Source organism: Leiobunum rupestre, chromosome 2 (assembly GCF_980474605.1).
Source record: "Leiobunum rupestre chromosome 2, qqLeiRupe1.1.hap1, whole genome shotgun sequence".
Classification (NCBI taxonomy): Eukaryota; Metazoa; Arthropoda; class Arachnida; order Opiliones; family Sclerosomatidae; genus Leiobunum; species Leiobunum rupestre.
In genome coordinates, this window is record NC_143385.1 from 70,296,911 (window position 1) to 70,315,789 (window position 18,879).

An 18,879-nucleotide genomic window follows, 5' to 3' on the forward strand; every position below is an offset into this window, starting at 1 on the left:
TATAGTTCCTATGTCTATGGTTATAATGGCTAGCCAAAAAGTCAAATTTAAGCCAATTGGAGACGCGTTTTTGCCCTCATGAGAATTTTGCGTCAGATAAGAAATGCGTCACTCACGTGTATAAGGAACATACTTATGTTAATTTTCGATAATATATTTTAAGGTAAAATATATAATGTTACTAAAACTAAGTATAAGAAGATAATATTATTATTATTATCATCCTCGTAAGGTATAAATAATTAAAATTATATGTAATATTTTTATATTACCGGGCAATTTTAAGGCTTCTCATGGAGGCAGAGTTAATTCAATTCGTATAAAATAATCTTTTGGAAAAAGATGAAATCTCATTCCTTTAGAACTAAACATATTACTTTTGCAGTACGGTATGCAACAAGTGTTTCCTTTTAACCAGGTAACTTTTTTGGCATGTTAAGGCTTAGCAAAAAACCGATGTTACGTTCAGACATGGGTAAAACTCGGAATGAAATTTTGGGAGTGATTTTGCCCTTCACTTTATTCACTATACTTTTCAATAAAAACTCCACTCGCAAGAGTGGAGTTTTCAAATTTTTCTCACAAGCCGGTAAATTGATGAAATTGTTTTCCCTTCGTAAACTCTTTGTATGACAGTAACGTTGGTTAATCTAACCCTTTTCGTTTATGGCCGAAAGAAGGTCATGGGGCGCCGGGAGTGTGGCGAGCTCCTGTAATCCCATGCGTCTGGAAGGCAGAGAATGTGGAGGGCTGTGTGAGGACGACCATCTACCCCCCAACGGGTGGTTATCAAACTTCCGCCATGGGTGCCCCGTCCCTGTCCCTACACATCCCCCCGTTGGCGTGGGCTTAACACATATCTTGACCGTGATTAACCACTTGGGGCCGAGTGGTTTTTTTTTTAACTCGTATGTATTTTACTGGTAGTCGTGCTTTGAACACGGAGAACCTTCAAACGGGTACCTCTAGCTCGACCACTACCGCTAGTGACAGAAAGTTTTCTCTTATTCATCTAATTGGGGGGTAGCTTTAGTTAGTATCATTCAATTTTGCCAGTTCGATTATATTTGTGCATAAATGGAAACATATTTAAGTGCAACTTGGTTTAGAAGGGTTCAAACTTGGCAGTTGATTTAATTTTGGCCAGCTTTGGTTAGTACTACGTTAATTTGCACGAATCATTCACTTTGTGCAACTTTGGTCACTAGCGCTCAAACTAGGTATTTATTGTTTTGAATTGTGCAAACTTGGTAGGTAATTTTGTGTGTTCAAACTTTGTAGATTTTGTTGGGCAATTTTAATCAGAAGCGGGCAATCTCGGTACTTTCCGCGCATCTTCGATCAAAACCATGCAGTTTTGCCAAGTCAGATTATTATATGTGCAGATTTGGAATATAGTGTGCAAACTTGGCGCGTCATTTTGAGATGCGTGCATACTTTGTAGGAAGAGGGCAAATTCGGATGACCATTGTGCAATTTTTTTTTTGCAGTGTGTCTTCCAAAGTTACTCGAGCTAAAACCTAGAAGAACAAAGCAACGTGCCGTTTTTCCTCCGATATATTTTCATAAAGTCTAAGAATGGCGTTGTAACATTTGAATTCTAGTGGTTGCGTTAGTTCCAAATTGGACCTTTTTGAAGTCCCGTTAACGCAAACTCGGACTATCGGTGGCGAATGGGTCTTTGACAAACTCTGGACGAGCTTATATACTTGTGTAAAAGGGGAATTTGCAATATGAAAAGTTTGATGTACATTCCTTACATTTCTTAATTTGTTTTCTCGCTGATTCTATGGGATCTATCAGTTTGAAAATTAAATTTGTATAGGAACGTGACAATTTAATCGATAAACATAACAAATATGATATAGACTCAGAACAACGAAGTGCTTCACATTCGGTTTTTATAGTATATCATTATTTTATAAAACTTAATATTCAAAAATCATATTTGATTTCGATACGACTTTCATCGACGTCGTTATTTATAAATAAATAGTCAGAAAGTCACATCGATGTTCTTGTAATTTCCCTGGATTTATCTTCTTTAAAATAAAAATCCCGATATAAGAATAATAATTTTCTCCTTTACGTGCTATTAATATATTAATCTGGATGCATCGAAATCACAAAGGCCCGTTTATCTTAAAGTTTTAATTTAATTAAAAATCGTGTTTAATTGTTTTGGTAATTTAAGTATATTTTTTGGACTTATTTTTGGATTGGGAATCGATAAAATATAGGTTATTTACGTTTTTCATTATCCCTTTAAGGGGGAATACTACAGTGCCTATTGTCTACTTTCAAGCTATTTCAAGCTGAACTCTTTTAATTTTGTATATTATCTTAAAAAATAATATTTAAGTGTAGAACAGCCTCTAGTTTAGTGCTTAAAATAATTTTGACAATTTTAAATTTAAAAGTAATTAAGTTATTACGTTTTAATTCGGACCCCAGAGCTAAACAAGTTGGGCAAGCGCCCAAACTACCCTTTAGTTTGGACCTTATATCCCGTTAACTATTAATATTATAATTATCAAAATTATTTTAAGCACTAGAGGGAGGTTCAGTTTAATAAAAATAATATAATTCAATTATGTAAATGTTAAAACAGAAATGTTCAGCTTGAACGAAAAAGAGGCTTTTACTTTATACTTCCCCCTTAAGGCTCTACTTCCCTTTTTTTCAAATTCAAGACACGTTTTATTAATTAAAATCTCATATCAGAATAATTAATAATGACTATCCAAAGTGGATAGTTCTTCCCTCACATGACACCCTTTCATCCTACAAATTTGTAAAGCCATCAAACCTATCGGGTGGTGCAGTATGTCATTTTACTTGAAACAATTGGATGTATAATTTGAGTACTTTTTTATACTGATATCTTTATTACTTTTAAAGATTATTAGGTTTAAAGTTAAATTTTGATTTTTGGAAAACTTGAAGGGCAGTTAATTGTCCCGTAATTTTATTTCTAAATATTGTGTAGCCATAATAACTATCTCAAATCATAAAACGGAATCTCATCTTTTTTTTAAGGTATTACTCGAAAATGTTACTTGTTTAGTTTGAAGGATTTGCTGGATGAAAGCCGCTCATCTATTTGGTGAATTAATTTAACACAGAGGCCTATTTCGAAGGGAATCCGCCGGGGGAAGACATTGTTTCTGTTGCTTATAGCTATAAATGACTGGCTCAGGCTTAATTAAACATAATAATAATAATGACACAAGCTCTCTGTTTGCTTTCAACATTCATACTAAAGTTTTAATCATTCACACTTGCACATATACATTCATTATGAACTAAGGATAAGCAGACGCCCTAGCAGACGACACTTTCGTCTCCAAGGGGCTAGACATATGTGGAGCAGACTAAGGATACTACAAACTCCCCCGCTTCACATATTTCTAGAATAACAATACAGAAACATTATTTCAAATAAGTAGATAATCTAGACAGTACACATTTTGGTAAAGCTTTGGTAAAAATATCTGCTAAGTTAAATTGCGATGATATAAACTCTACCCGAAAAAGTCCTTCAGCTAATTTCTCGCGAAGGAACTTCACTTTTAAATCTAGATATCTGGTTCTGGCATTGTCTACGTGGTTTTGAATGCACTGTATGGCGGCCTTGTTATCGATGTTGAGTTGAATGTCAGGTCCGATACTGTCTGGGAACATGCTATGACACTCTAACAGGATTCTACGGATGAATAAGATCTCCTTAGTTGCTTCTACGGCTGCCATTAGTTCCGCTTCCATCGTAGATAACGCTATTAATGATTGCTTTGCGGATTTCCAAGCGATTGGGTTCTTTCCACATGTAATGATGTAACCGGATATGGACTTTCTAGATTATCTATCTGATGCAAATGATGCATCACAATAAACTTGTACGGCCACAGAACCATTGCGTTCCATCCTCAACACCTTGTCTTTAGTCGTGATGACATAGTTCCATAAATGAACAAGATGACACCATGTTTCTTCGTTATAGTTGTTGCAATATTGCGCTAACGTTGTCACTGCGTACAGAATGTCTGGACGAGTGTGTCTTGCTATATACAACAATGCGCCAATCAAATTGCGATAAGGTACATCTGGTATTTCTTCTCCTGGTGTTGGAGGGTTGATGATGGATTTATGTTTCAATGGTTCATAACATCTTTTAAATGGAATATAGTCCAGCTGTTCATGCAATTTCTCTATATATCTCGTTTGCGCCATCGTTAATCCTTTTTGGTCTTCAGAAATATCGATTCCGAGGAATGTTTTGATTTTTCCTAAATCCTTCAAGTTGAATTTCGAAGTTAGTAATTGCATAACTTTGGCCATAATATTGTCATTTCTTGCGAGGACGATAATGTCATCGACGTAAACAAGAAGTATACTATCCCAAGCAAATCGGTAAACACACTGGCATGATTTGAGGTTGACAAAGCCTAATTCCTTTAGTTCTTCATCCAGCTTGTAATACCAACATCTACCGGATTGGTGTAATCCGTAGAGACTTTTGTGCAACCGCCATACGTATTCATTATTCACCTGGTATCCTTGCGGAATTTCCATATATGTGGTTTCATCGAGATCGCCATACAAGTAAGCGCATTTGACGTCTACATGCTTGTAGGACCACTGTAGAATTACCACCAGAACAAATAACAAGAGTCGGACAATAACCAAGTCGACAACTGGTGAATAGCTTTCGTGATAGTCAATCCCTTTCTTTTGTTTAAATCCTTGCGCCACAATTCTTGCTCTGTGACTGACTATATTTTTCTTTTCATCCCTTTTTCGTACGTACACCCATTTGCTTCCGATGATTTTTTGGTCAGTGGGTCTTTTGACTTGGGTGAACACTTCTCGTTCCCGAAGTGTCGCGATTTCATCGTCCATGGCTCTACCCCAATCGTCTTTATCTTCTGCAGTCGTAGCTTCTCCATAAGTAGAAGGATCATCACAGTTCGCGAAACAAAAATCCAAACTATCAAATCGTGACATTAAATTAATGTCAGGGGTTTCCTCATTTGGTGTTGCACTACTTGTTTGTTTCAGATTACAGATTCCCTCGAATGGGTCCTTGGTAGAGAAATTAATGAGATCGGGATCTATTTCAATATTATTCATTTTACAGAAATCAGTGACTTCTCTTGTGCTTCTGAATTCTCTCTTCCTGTCGCCATATTTATAATAAATGTCGTAATTACCGGCAGTTTTTCCCGATTCCCTTTGCCGTCTTATTCTTGACCATTTGGGTTCCTCTAACTTGCCTTCCTGTACTAGTCGTACTTGTCTTCTCTCGACTTCCGAAGATCCTCGTACAGGAGTTTGAGGATGTACCTGCACTGGCGTTGCAGCTATTCCTGATGTGCCGGGTTGTGGTGAAACTGGTACTGGATGGTTGCTAGTTGATGTAGCTGGCGTGCTATTTAGTCTAGCTGCAACTGTTGCACGTGTAAAGGGTTGCTTGAGGGTGTCGTCTTCTACAGCAAATCGGACGTGAGAATTACTACCGGTATACGTATCGAAAGTCTGGTCTTCATTAAATCTGGCGTTGTCGCACTCAATAATTTTGTTTGTGTCCGGGTTCCATATTCGGTAGCCTTGGGTTGTGCGTGCGTAACCCACCAGCACTCCTTTTCCAGCTGTATCCGAAAATTTATTTTCCCTCTTCCCCTTCGGAATAAAATAATGAGTTATGCTTCCGATTCGTTTCAGATACTTCAGTGAGGGAGTTCGTCCAAATCTTTGTTCGAAAGGTGTCTTATTCTCAAGTTTCTGCTGTGACAAACGATTCTTCAAATAGTTGAATGTGTACAACATTTCCACCCAGAATCGAGGATGCAGGTGGCTGTCTTTGAGCATAGCTCTGATTGAATTTAAGGCTGTGCGGTTGTAGCGTTCCGCTATTCCATTTTGTTGTGGGGTGTAGATGTTTGTCCGTTGATGTTGAATACCAATATCATTGAGGAAGGTTTGCATTTTTCCGCTACAATACTCCATCCCATTATCGCTTCTGATACTAATTACTTTTTCCCCAGTTTGTCTTTCCATTTTTGTAATATATTGTTTCATTTTGATAAACGAGATGAAATTTAGGTTGCCAGATCCGGACTTATATGCGGATGGTCCCCACACGTCTGTGTGTACCAATTGTAACACTTTCTTTGTGTTTATCCCTGACATTGGTTTTCTTGGTAATTGAGTCGTCTTCGTTGCAGTACATATATCACAGGTAAACGTTTGTTGCTTCTTGAAAGCTGGTAAGTTTCGAGCGCTTCCTTTACTTGCCATATTGATAATGGTATGTATGCTGTGATGACCTAGACGTCGGTGCCATAAATCCAATAAATCTGCGTTAGTATCATCAGCAAGGTTATATTCATGCATCGTAACATCTGGCATTTCGCCAGTGTAGACATCCCCCTTCATTCTATATAAGCCATTTGATCCTTTGAATGATAATATTTTCTCTTGGTTACTATTTTGAACTACAAGTTCCATATTTCCACCAGTCCAATGATGTCCGGCTTTATCATTCTGATAACCACTTATTAGGTTTCGTCTTCCATTTGGTGCAAACCCAACATTCTTTAGCAGTAGGACTCTATCTTGTCCATCTACTTCGTGTTTGATAACAGCATCTCCTAAGCCTGTGATAGTGAAAGTTCCATAATATGAATTCATCGTTATTGGTGACACATCACGGTAATTGGTAAGCCATTTCTTGTTATTACATAGATGCGCTCCAGCTCCCGAATCCCATATCCATTCATTTGTTTCCGACATATATTCTTCTGCGCTTGATACTGTAGCAACATCAAAAGTTTCTTTTTTTCGAAAAGGGTGATTGTATGTTTTCCTTGGTTTTCTGCAAATCTTCGCTAAATGCCCTATCATTCCACAATTGAAACAAGTCCTTGTTTCTTTTCTTTTCATCTGGGTATATCCCTTTGTAAACCCCTGAGTTGCCATTATATCCGAGTGTTTATTATTTCCATCGCCTAGTTCTCTCATCCGTAAACGATCCGCTTCGGCAATGATCGCCATCTTTACTTTGTCAGGAACAAAGTCAGCATCATTCCATTGATTAATATTGAGAACTATTCCATTAAATTCCGCTGGTAACTCGTAGATCATCTGAAAGGCTATTTCGCTATCTGGAATTGTTGCCCCAACTTCAGCGAGAGATGCCGCAGCTTCGGTAACTCTGTTCAAATACAATTCTATTCTTTCTCCCTTCGCGGGTACACATGTTATGAATGTTCTTCTAAGCATCGCTCTCCTAGCTCTGGAAACTGGTTCATAAGTTTGCTTAAGTAAATCCCAGGCAACTGCTGGATCTGTCGCAGTTCGAAGTAGTCTCTTAATTTGGGGTTCCAGAGTCAGATATAGAAATCCCATTGTTTGTGATTTCTTCTCATTGTGTGCAGTGGAAGGTATAGTGGTTGGAGCTACTACTGTGGAATCTATAAATTTGTCCAAACCCTTGGCAGCCAAGGCCATCTTAACATCAATTTTCTAGTCAGCATAATTTGTGCCGTCTAATTTCCGAAATGTGAATATACCTTCACTTCTTGATGCCATGTTCATCTACTAAGCCTTTCCTATATATCACTTCAGTCATTGATCATTAGAACAGGAGACTCTTAATCTTTGTTGCTTATAGCTATAAATGACTGGCTCAGGCTTAATTAAACATAATAATAATAATGACACAAGCTCTCTGTTTGCTTTCAACATTCATACTAAAGTTTTAATCATTCACACTTGCACATATACATTCATTATGAACTAAGGATAAGCAGACGCCCTAGCAGACGACACTTTCGTCTCCAAGGGGCTAGACATATGTGGAGCAGACTAAGGATACTACAGTTTCCAAAACGGGAAAAATACCTCTTAAATATCGCTACAATGGGGGCTAGTTGAGGTCTTTTGAAAATGGGCGTTCCCAAACAGATTGGGATATAAACCACGGCAACTTTCAGAGAAACGGTATCGAGAAAGTATTCGAAAACAGTTTCGTGTGACTTAGGTATCGCCTCCTGCGCTAGACTAACTTCTTAAAATATGATTATATATTAATTCCGCAAGCGATTTTTCGATGGTATATATTCAATTACATTTAGAATATGCGATTTTAATCATTCAAAATAATACTATTATATAATATAATATAATATAAAATAATATAATATAATATAATATAATATAATAAAATTGGCACTCTTTATTATTGTACCGAAACTAAATGCGACTAAAATTTTGTTTTTCAGAAGTATGTTTATAAATTTATGATGGACAATGCTAATCTACAGGCGAACTTTTTAAAATTTGGAAACTTTGGCTTTTTAGGAAAAAAATACTGTCTCCGTATTGTAATGAACTTTCAATTTAACGAAATAATTTAACTGAACGGTTAAAATAAAAACAAAAACTGGGGAAATTTTGCATTTCAGCTTTCTCCCCTCCCTCGTGACTGTATTGATATCTGCCTGTATAGAACAAAATCCCCAAAAATTCTGAGTGACTCACCCATCTGTCAAAATTGATAGAAGAGTTTCCTACGTTTCTTCACATCGAGTATTCGAGTTTGTGCTCCTTGAAACTGGTCAGAGCTGAGAACGTCGCTTCAACGACTTGTTTCGTGCCAGACAACATTTAGTATTTTTATTTTAAAACATGGGAAGTACATGAAGATATAAGCCGAGGAAAAGAAGCAAGATATCAAAATCAGTGGCATTGCAACGTCAAACCAAGAAAGAACATTCACAATCCTAGGAACAACCTGACGTCGATACCAAACAGCAGCTGGATACCAACCAGGAGTAGCCGCTGTTATTGGATATCGAACCAATAAGTTGTTTTTCATAGGAATTCGCTACAAATACTGCTACAAATGCGTGCTCGATAGAAAGAAAACCGAAGCACCGCCGGCGGATCATCAGTGCTAATTCTATAGAAACTGGGAGGGCTCTTCTTCGGCAATGGAGGCCGATATAATTGTCGAAGGCTTCAAATGCAGTGAGACAATGCGCGGACTACGATACAAGTGGTTCATCGCAGATGGCGACTCGAGTGTGTGCTCTAAGATTCTGGAAAAAGCACGTTAAGGCACCATGGTCACGAAATTAGAATTCGCTAATCACTGCGTGGAAAACTATACTGGAGCTGTACGATAAATACGCGTTCGATGCCAGACTCCACGTATTGAAACCACAAATAACGAGATTGATGACTCCGATATTTGACACGTATCCCAGACAAAAGGCAACGCTGATGATCTTCGTCGAGACGTGGCTAACGGACCTCTTCACGTTTTTGGCCAGCACGATAACTGTAGGGAGTACCTTTGCAAATATCGATGAGGAGAGAAGATTCAAACCGAAGAAGAGAAGCAAGGAAAAATTGTCGAAATTGAAAGAGAGCGGAGTCTACGCACAGATAGTGGCTATATTGGATAGAGTCAAAAGCAAAGCGGATAGATGGTTTTTAAATGAAAATAGCAACCGTGCAGAGTTGTTGATGAGTCAGAATACTAAATTTATCGGTGGTTACAGAATTAACTGTTCGCAGAGGGGAAGCTGAAAAAGACGAGTCTACATATCCGGACTATCTTACAAGCAAAGAGACTCTAGCTTTCACAGTTCACCCTACAAGATTTACGTGTCAGGAAAAAGCCGTGGATTTTTTTTCAAGCGTCAAATGGAGGAGAGTAGAAAGAGAAAAGCCGCAACTTTGAAGTGCTTGTTCGCAAAACCCGCCCAAAAAGTAATTTGAACAACATCGAAGCTTCCACCGATCAACACCGTCTACGGACGTCTCACCGAACAGCCTCCATTGTAGAAGAACAACTAAAAGCCGCTGCTGAAAGCCATTTGTAAAGCCGCATTTTTTCTAGGCGGGATATGACCAGAAGCAGGGCCGTTTTAAGGTCGTCGTAGGCCCTAGGCACCAGTGGCGTCGCCAGACCCTTTTTGGGGTCCGCACTTGGCAGCCCTATCTCTCAGACGCGCGTAGTCGATAGCGCTTGCCCCGTTTTCACCTTTTCCAAAGTTGTAAAAATTTGCTTTCCACTGCAAGGACTTAACAGTTTAGTTAAGTTTAATATTAATTAATTTACTTAAATCGACGGATTTGCATTCAATGTAAGAATACAACTAAACGCTTTTCACTGACAGTATATATAATAACCTTACTACTCACGGCGTTAATGGTTAGGCCTACCACTGCATTTCGTAGAATACGTTTTACAATTCGAAAGCTTACTGATTTCTACTCTTGTGTATGAGTTCTGTATTATCTTTCATTAATTTATTTAACTGTTAATCAATTTGAAATTGAAAATAATTGAACATTTTTATTCAGTGGTAAACTATTGGGGTATTTTATGAAACGTGAAATACCCAATAAAAGCGTTACTTCAATGTTTTTTATATATAAATCGTAAAAAACATCATATTTAGAAAAAATAGAATGGGAAGAAAACTAACTCCGAAGAGCTAGACTTTTCCTTTCTTCCCGTGACTAATTTTGCGCCCGAAAATTCCGTCCGTCGCCATTCTTAAGTTGTGATTCTAGTTAATTTTATGAGTATTTAGTGAAGTAGTGTACGCGAGGAATACAAATTGCACTTCGTAGAGAGTAAAGCTATATTGATCGGGAAAAAAATCGAAATAAATATCCGGTTAGTTTAAAACGTAACAAGATGTCTAACCATTCCAATATTATTGGATTAAGGAAGAGGTACGAAATATTGTTTACAATAATTCAAATAAAAGTGCAAACCTGAATCTATTTAAATCTATCTATATATCTAAAAGCCAAGCAACAGAATGGAAAACTATATATTCGACATTTCATTATATCTAAGTTATACTAGAAATAGTTGGCCCAGATTGGCCCCCCCAAAATGAAAATCCTGGCGACGCCACTGCTAGGCACTTTTGTATATCTGCATTTGTATTAGGCCTCAAATCAATTATAATTTAAATTTTGCACTAATAAAATATGTAAGTTGTAAACACGTTTACAGCATTTTTTGCCGATATTGTTTTGTACCATTTTTGTTTTGAACCATAATATTTATGAATGCACCCAGGTATATTTTCTCAATTCAATTTTTGGAAACTGATTTCATGACTATTTATTTTCCGGTTTTCTAATATTTCGTATAGTTAAAAACTTAAAATAAAATACTTTATAATTGTCTTAATGTTTACCAATTAGTAATTTTTAATTAGTATTGGTAATTACAAATAATTTTAATTTTTGAAGCCATGTCTGATGGATACCAGAGAAAACACGAGTCTGGATCTGAAAAACGAAAGAAAAGGGAAGAGAAAGAAGAAACATTAAAAAAGATGAAGGGCTCCTATACTGAAATATATAAATAATTATGAAAAGCCCAACAATGACACAACTGTCATGACCAATGTCAATGTCTTAATACCAGAAATATTGCCGAACGAAACTGCCAAACAAAGTGAAACAGATGTTATTTATGAAAACAAAGAACAGATCAACCAGCTTAAAGATACACAGCTTCAATTTGATGATCCAGATTCAGAACTAGCAAGCACCGAAGATGTAAAAATGAGGCAAAGCAATGAATGCAGAGTCAGTGATCCAGCTGAATGGGAAATAAATGCAGATCGTATAGGCTATTGTGCAGAAAATATCCCTTCGCAGAATTTAGAAAGTGATTTTCTTTCAATGGGTAGACAATTTGGAGACAAGACAGAAATGCACGTAAGGAATATTTTCTGAGAAAATTGACAAATGGAGAAGTTGTCAAGAGAGATTGGCTTATTTATTCTCCGTCAACAGGGAAAGTGTTTTGCTATGTGTGCAAGCTATTTGGTTGCAAATATGGTAGTGTCGATGAATCTTGTAATCAATTTCAAACTGGATTTGATGATTGGAAAAATGCAACTGCAAGGATAACTTTGCATGAGAAATCTAAAGACCATATTGCTGCTCTATCAATGATGTTGCAACGTCAGAAGTCCACTAGGATTGATGCAGAGCTCCATAAAGAAAAAGAGAAATTGTTTAAATACTGGACTGAAGTTTTGAACAGAATAATTGCAGTTATAAAATTTCTTGCTGAAAGAGGATTAGCTTTCCGTGGTGGGACTGAATTGCATAACTGTCACAACAATGGAAACTATCTTGGCTGCATTGACCTTTTAGCTCAATTTGATCCATATCTAATGGAACACATTCTAAGATATGGAAACCTGGGAAAGGGAAATGTATCATATATGTCTTCAACTATATGTGATGAGTTCATTGATATATTAGGCTCCAAAGTATTGACACAGATAATTTCTGAAATAAAGAATGCAAATTATTTTGGAATTAGCATAGATTCAACTCCTGATATTGTTCACACTGATCAACTTACACTGGTTATTCGTTACGTCATCTCAAATGGAGATGTTGTGGAAAGATTTCTTCAATTTATTCCAATTGAACATCACGACGGAAAATACTTGTTCGATCTTGTAGTGAATACTCTTAATCTTCATGGTATTGTTATTACAAATTGCAGGTCTCAATCATATGATAATGCCAGCAAAATGAGTGGAATTTATTCTGGCGTACAAGCTAGATTTAGAGAGATCAACAGTTTAGCAGAATGGATACCATGCTCAGCACACAGCTTAAATTTTTTTGGTTCATCTGCGGTGGAGTGTTGTTCAGCAGCAGTTAACTATTTTGGTATTGTTCAGTCAGTGTATACTTTCTTTTCGGCTTCACCACAGAGATGGTCAAAATTTAAAGAGCGAATTAAGGATAAAGCAAACGCTTCTGTTCTACAAAGTTTGTCAGAAACAAGATGGTCAGCACGCAGTGATGCTACAAAAGCTTTTTATGCAAACTATTCGGAGATTCGCATAGCATTGTTTGATATTGTTGAAAGCGAACGCCAACCACCAGCCGCTGTCCATGAAGCAAAATCGTTAATAAAACATTTAGACCATTATGAGACTGCGCTTATGTGTGTGATTTGGAACGATTTACTTCAACAAATTGATATAGCCAATAAAGCTTTGCAGCAGCCTGGCATAGAGTTGTGCACTGTCATAAAATTGTATGACAGTCTCACAAAACACTTTCATGAAACACGTAATAAATTCGAAGCGTTTGAAAGTATGGCCAAAGATCTTAAAAAATCTGATTACAAAGAATGTACAAAGCGCAAACATGTGCGAAAAAGATTTCATGACGAACTGATGGAAAAGAATCATATTGATACTAGTTTAAATTTGAGTGCTAGTGACAATTTCCGTATACAGTCCTTCTATGTGATCATAGACAGACTTATCATTGAGATGGAAAAACGGCGAGCAGCTTACTCAGGATTACATTACAGGTTCAGTTTTCTTATTGACAGATCTCTGTCAAGTGATGAAATAGTTTCTAAAGCAAACGAATTAATTAAGATATATTCATCAGATCTAGAAGAGGCATTTGCGGATGAGTTTCTTTTGTTTTCCAGAATGTTCGCCGACACAAAATCTGTTGCTGAAATGATGAAGGCCCAAATAGAGAACAAGTTGGTCACAAGCTTTCCAAATGTAAATATTGCTTTTCGAATTTATCTTTCAATTTTTGGAACAAGTTGTGAAGGTGAACGATCTTTTTCCAAACTGAAACGTATCAAAAATTATCTGCGTTCAACGATGGGACAAGAACGATTGTCTTCACTTGCACTTCTTTCAATTGAAAACGATTTAATGCGGGAAATGTCATTTGAAGATGTTATTTGTGATTTTGCTCAGGCAAAGAGCCGCAAAGTTTACATAATTTAATCTGTAATTTAGTCTACTGTGTAACAACTTACCTAAAACAGTTTCTAATTATAAAAGTGATTGATTTCGAATTTTGAATTTTGCTTTTTTGTCTTTATTTCTCTATTTTTTAATCACTCAATTAAAAAAATTAATTTAATTTTTTTCGTAGGCCCCTAATTGTTCGTAGGCCCTAGGCACGGTGCCTACTGTGCCTACTGGATAATCCGGCCCTGACCAGAAGTAACATGTAAGTTCGGTTCGAAAGTGTAACCAAAGGTAACAAGTATTCAATTATTATATTATTTCTTTATTTAAATTTTTACAAAAATTATAAGTTTAAAAAATTGAAAACAAAAATATCAAAAATTAAAATAAATATTTTTTCTTCTGATTTTTCGGCTCTTGACCGTCGCTCCTTGGGAAAATCCTAGTAAAATGTCCCACCACCCCACAATTTAAACAAGGTTTACTTCGTTTGGTAAAATGGTGGTGACACGGTTTACATTTAATTGCTCGGTGATAACTGTTATTATAGGCGGTTACTAATTATTGAAGCATTAACAAATATTTTTCCAAATAAAATAAAGATACATTCTCGATTTAAACGATCGAATAAACCGCTCCACGACGCTGGCTTTCACTTCCGACTTTGGACTCAGCTTGATTTAGCTTTTGATAATGCTGCCTTTCGGGACAAGTACACGGCAGACTACCGAGAGGCGTATTACTCTTTTCATAATGCTATTTGCTTTTTCGAATATTGATATCACTACTCCCACGAATAGGTTAAAAGTTACTAGTAATGCTACTTGTTTTGCGACTTTTTGCTTTCACTGCTCTGTTTATTAATTGTATAAAGTTGGCAAAAAATAAACCCATTTTGGAGTGTTTTACCTCCACATGTCTGTTGGTGTGTGTTATAACTTGTAAATTGACAAATATTGGTTAGACAAGCTCGTATGAGACTACCTATTTGGGACTGCCGGGCCCACTTGTTTATATAAATGGAATTATGAGGGTTAGCGGTGACGTGTTCAGAAAGAGCGGATAAATGTTTTTTTATTTTTAGTATCGTTGCTATGTTCGTTGAAACGAAATTTGAAGTTTCATATCGATTGTCCTATGTAAACCATATCGCAAGAACACGATATTTCATAAATACCGTATTTTTGTAGAATGTCGATTTTATTTTTATTACTGCCTAAGACATTTTGAATTTTATTGATGGGTTTGAAGACAGGGGTAATACCGCATTTGCTAAACACGTCACCGATACGTTCACCAATATTTTTAATAAAAAGGAATACAATAAAAGGTTTATTTTTAGTATTTAGCGTTAAGTGAGTGTTAGGATTGATTCTGTCAAACCCTCGGTGTAGTGAGGCACAATTAAATCATCTATTGTCATTTTAATTACCGTATACGTAAGTAACCTTCTTTTATTACCATGAGATATCGTATTAGAATAAATAACCGTAAGTGGTGTTTCATGTTTTTTGGTAAATACGTTAAAATTATTACCCATTGATTTGGTCTGACAGATATCGATTTATAAAGACTTATTCTAGTAAGATTCTTGATATATTTTTTGGTACATTAATTATTTTTCAATACTTTTTAGAAGTTCTTGAATCCCATAGGGTCGGAATTTTACTTGGTTTCTCTACCCGCATAGTTAATTAAATGGATTATTTTAATCCAGAAATTCACCAAGTAATAAATAAAACATAATGTCCAATTGTACAACGATATCACGTCGGTATTCCTACTTGGCGGAATTGACGTCGCAAATTCTTCGTACAACGTTTTGGATATATTGTATCGATGCAAAGTTTGATTATATAACATAAATGTTTTGTATTCGGTCATATTAGGCTCGTTTTCATTTCTATATTCAAGGATGCTCTTTCACTGGGAACATCTTTGGGAGTAACATTTTCCATTCGACGTAAAGCGTCTTCTGACACTAAAATCATTTTTTGGGCCATTTACTTATTAATGACGCGGCTTATCGCTGCACCGGCGACTGAGCTAACGATTGAGGAAGTAGTGCTAACAAAACGGAAGAAATGCTCCCTTCTGCACTATAATTTTTGTGCAAAGATGATGATAGGCTTTACGATGCTTCTTCAATCGACCGTTTTGTCCATCCGTTAACTGAATGTTCCCACGTGTTACGTTTATACAACATTCGACAAGCGCTAAGAAAGCGTCACGATTCACTTGTTGAATGATAGCTTTTTTCTGTTTCCCATTACACGTGCTCATATATTTTCAAAAACCTAGTTTTAGCACACTCGATTTGATGTTGCTATAATAATTTTGATTTTATTTCGGGACTAAAATTGCTGCTTCTTCTACCGGTATTATTCCCGCTCGCAGCTGATATTCATCTGCGGTATTTGGTTTCAAGTCACTGAATAAATAACCATTTGGTTTTACCACGGCTTGACGAAACGCGTCAACAAAGAATTTGGTATTAGCTGGTGAAATTTGTTTAGCGATATTTAGCGTGCTGAAAACTTAACGAGGTACAGATCAATTGGTCCAGCTTTCCGGTCCATTTCACTAAGAGCTATTTTTATGTTATGATAATTATTTGTTAACAATACGAAAACAGCGTCGGCTCGAGCTGGCCACCTTGTATCGGAAGACTTTTTTACAATGCCATTTTTCTGTAGGTGATTTTTCAAAGGATCCCATCTGGGCGTTGCCACTAAAAACCACACGGACACGTTTTGAACAAAATCGAAATACGAAATAGCTTCGCTCGAAGATTCTGCCGTAGTATTACACACGAGATTTAGCCTGTGGCTTAAACAAGGAATATACTCGGCGCTAGGGCTATGCTGCAAATCCGAGATTATTTTCCGAACATATTGGCTGCGTTATCGTAACTTTGCCCTTTACACTTTTTAGTTCCACATCGATATATATATATCGAAGGGGGACTATTGCTATGAACGGATTGTCGTTAAGTGTTTGTTTGTCGTGGAAAAGCAACGACACGGTAGAGGGAGCTGCGAAAAATAATGTATTAATATTAATATAATTAATAGTATGGACGACACCGGGATTCGAACCCATATAGCTGCTGGCCGCGTAATCTTAAAAAACCGACGCCTTTTACCAGGCGAGACACGGCTTTCTCTTTAAATTCTACTCGGAACTTCTAGTCGTTTTTAGCGACGCGGCGGGATTTGGCTAGTTAAGTTGTCGCAATTGTCGTTCCTTTGTCCGCGTTATTTACGTATATTTACGGCGTTTAAGGTCAAGTGAACATCAAACTTCGCGTCCCCCCAACCCAGTGGAAGTTTGAATTACAGTGTGGGGTTACACAACTTTTACCGATGGCCAGTTTCAGGTCTGTCAGGTGAACAGGGGAACAATTTTGACCCCCTTAAATAACAATACGCACTCTTCGTCGTCAACTCTTTAACTTAGGATGGTACTTTTTATATCAAACGATAGAACGCGCAGTGCCGTTAATTTAAAGGGAGAGTGACCGAAAAAAACAAGTTGCTCTCATTCGATAGAACTTTTTGACGCGCAGGCAGTGCCGTTAATTTCCGCCCTCTCCGACCAACCCCCTTAAAGGGAGAGTGACCGAAAAACAGTTAATAAATTCATGGCCTAAACCACTCAAATGGTTGATATAAATTTCCTAAAATAAACCCAATTTAATCCCAGTTTAAGAATTTCATTAAATCATATTTCCACTAATTTTAATAATTTAAAAGAATTATGTTCGTCGTGTTTTTCTTACCTATTTCACCTTTGATACTTTCCGTCTATCTAACGATAGGAAATCACATGGCCTCAACAACTTTTGTATTGGTTAATTTGGTTTGCCCACCCGGGTATCCTGAGGGTGGCCGGTGGCCACTCTTTAACATAGGATGGTAAATTATATATCAAACGATAGGAAATCACATGGGCTCAACAGCTTTTGTATTGCTTTGCCCAACCGCGTATCCTGAGGGTGGGTGACGCCCAAGTTTCAATCCTTCAACTTAGGATGGTATTTTATATATCTAACGATAGGAAATCACATGGCCTCAACAGCTTTTGTATTGCTTTGCCCAACCGCGTATCCTGAGGGTGGGTGACGCCCAAGTTTCAATCCTTCAACTTAGGATGGTATTTTATATATCTAACGATAGGAAATCACATGGCCTCAACAGCTTTTGTATTGGTTTGCCCACTCTTTAACATATGATGGTAAATTATATATCAAACAATAGGAAATCACATGGGCTCAACAGCTTTTATATCACTTTTCCCACCCGGGTCTCCTGACGGTGGGCGGAATCCACTCTTTATCTTAGGATGGCAATTTATATATCAAACGATAAGAAATCACGTAGCCTCACCAGCTTTTGTATTAGTTTGCCTACCTGTGTCTACTAAGGGTGTATGCGTTTGCCCACTCAAATACACTGATGTGGAACTAATATTACGGTCTGGGCCGACTTGTTAATATTTATATTCCATTTTTCAATAGTTTCAACAATTATTTGTTCCAAATTACCAGCATGATGTGAGTATATATCTATAGAGAAAATGATATTTCCTTTAGTTGACCGTCTAGTAACAAAACCACGCTGTTTATATGACTTATATCGGGTATAAAGTCAATTACTAAAGCAAATTAGGTAGATTTTTTCACTTTCTGAATAAATTGTTTTCGTAGTTTGTCACCCATTATATTAATAAATTCATCACAAATTGCGTTTGCAAGAGAACTAACAGATCCCTTTCCCTGTTTACTGTTTATATTCAGATGATTTGTAATGAAAGGGTTAAAATAAATTTATTCCCTTTGTTTTAGTTATGTCCACGAATTGACACTCCTTGAGCAGAGTTAAATTTAGATGTTATAACAACCCTTCCAGAACACGTGTCCAATACTGTCTTTCCGTTCAACTTATTTCATTTATTCAGTATCAATTCTACCTTCTGTTTGAGATCAATTCCATAATGTACCATTGCCAATTTGTTATCATTAGAATTTTTATTCTAACCGATATATTTTTCCAATCAGCGCAACCTTTTGTATAAAATGGCGTTT

The 18,879-nt window shown here is 36.7% G+C and overlaps 1 protein-coding gene across 1 annotated transcript; it reads left to right on the forward strand.

Moving 5' to 3' along the window:
* Window positions 1-11,433: 11,433 nt before the first annotated feature.
* Window positions 11,434-13,826, forward strand: LOC149958905 (zinc finger MYM-type protein 1-like). Its single transcript, XM_090167281.1, has 2 exons — window positions 11,434-11,707; window positions 11,836-13,826. The coding sequence occupies exons 1-2, from the start codon at window positions 11,434-11,436 to the stop codon at window positions 13,824-13,826; spliced, it is 2,265 nt and encodes a 754-aa protein (XP_090023407.1).
* Window positions 13,827-18,879: the final 5,053 nt, after the last annotated feature.

Bases quoted from the DNA above. Each gene is read 5' to 3' on its own strand.
- LOC149958905 (XM_090167281.1), top strand. From the start codon at position 11,434: ATGACCAATGTCAATGTCTTAATACCAGAAATATTGCCGAACGAAACT. The intron at 11,708-11,835 runs GTGATTTTCTTT...CTCCGTCAACAG, and splicing joins CCCTTCGCAGAATTTAGAAA to GGAAAGTGTTTTGCTATGTG.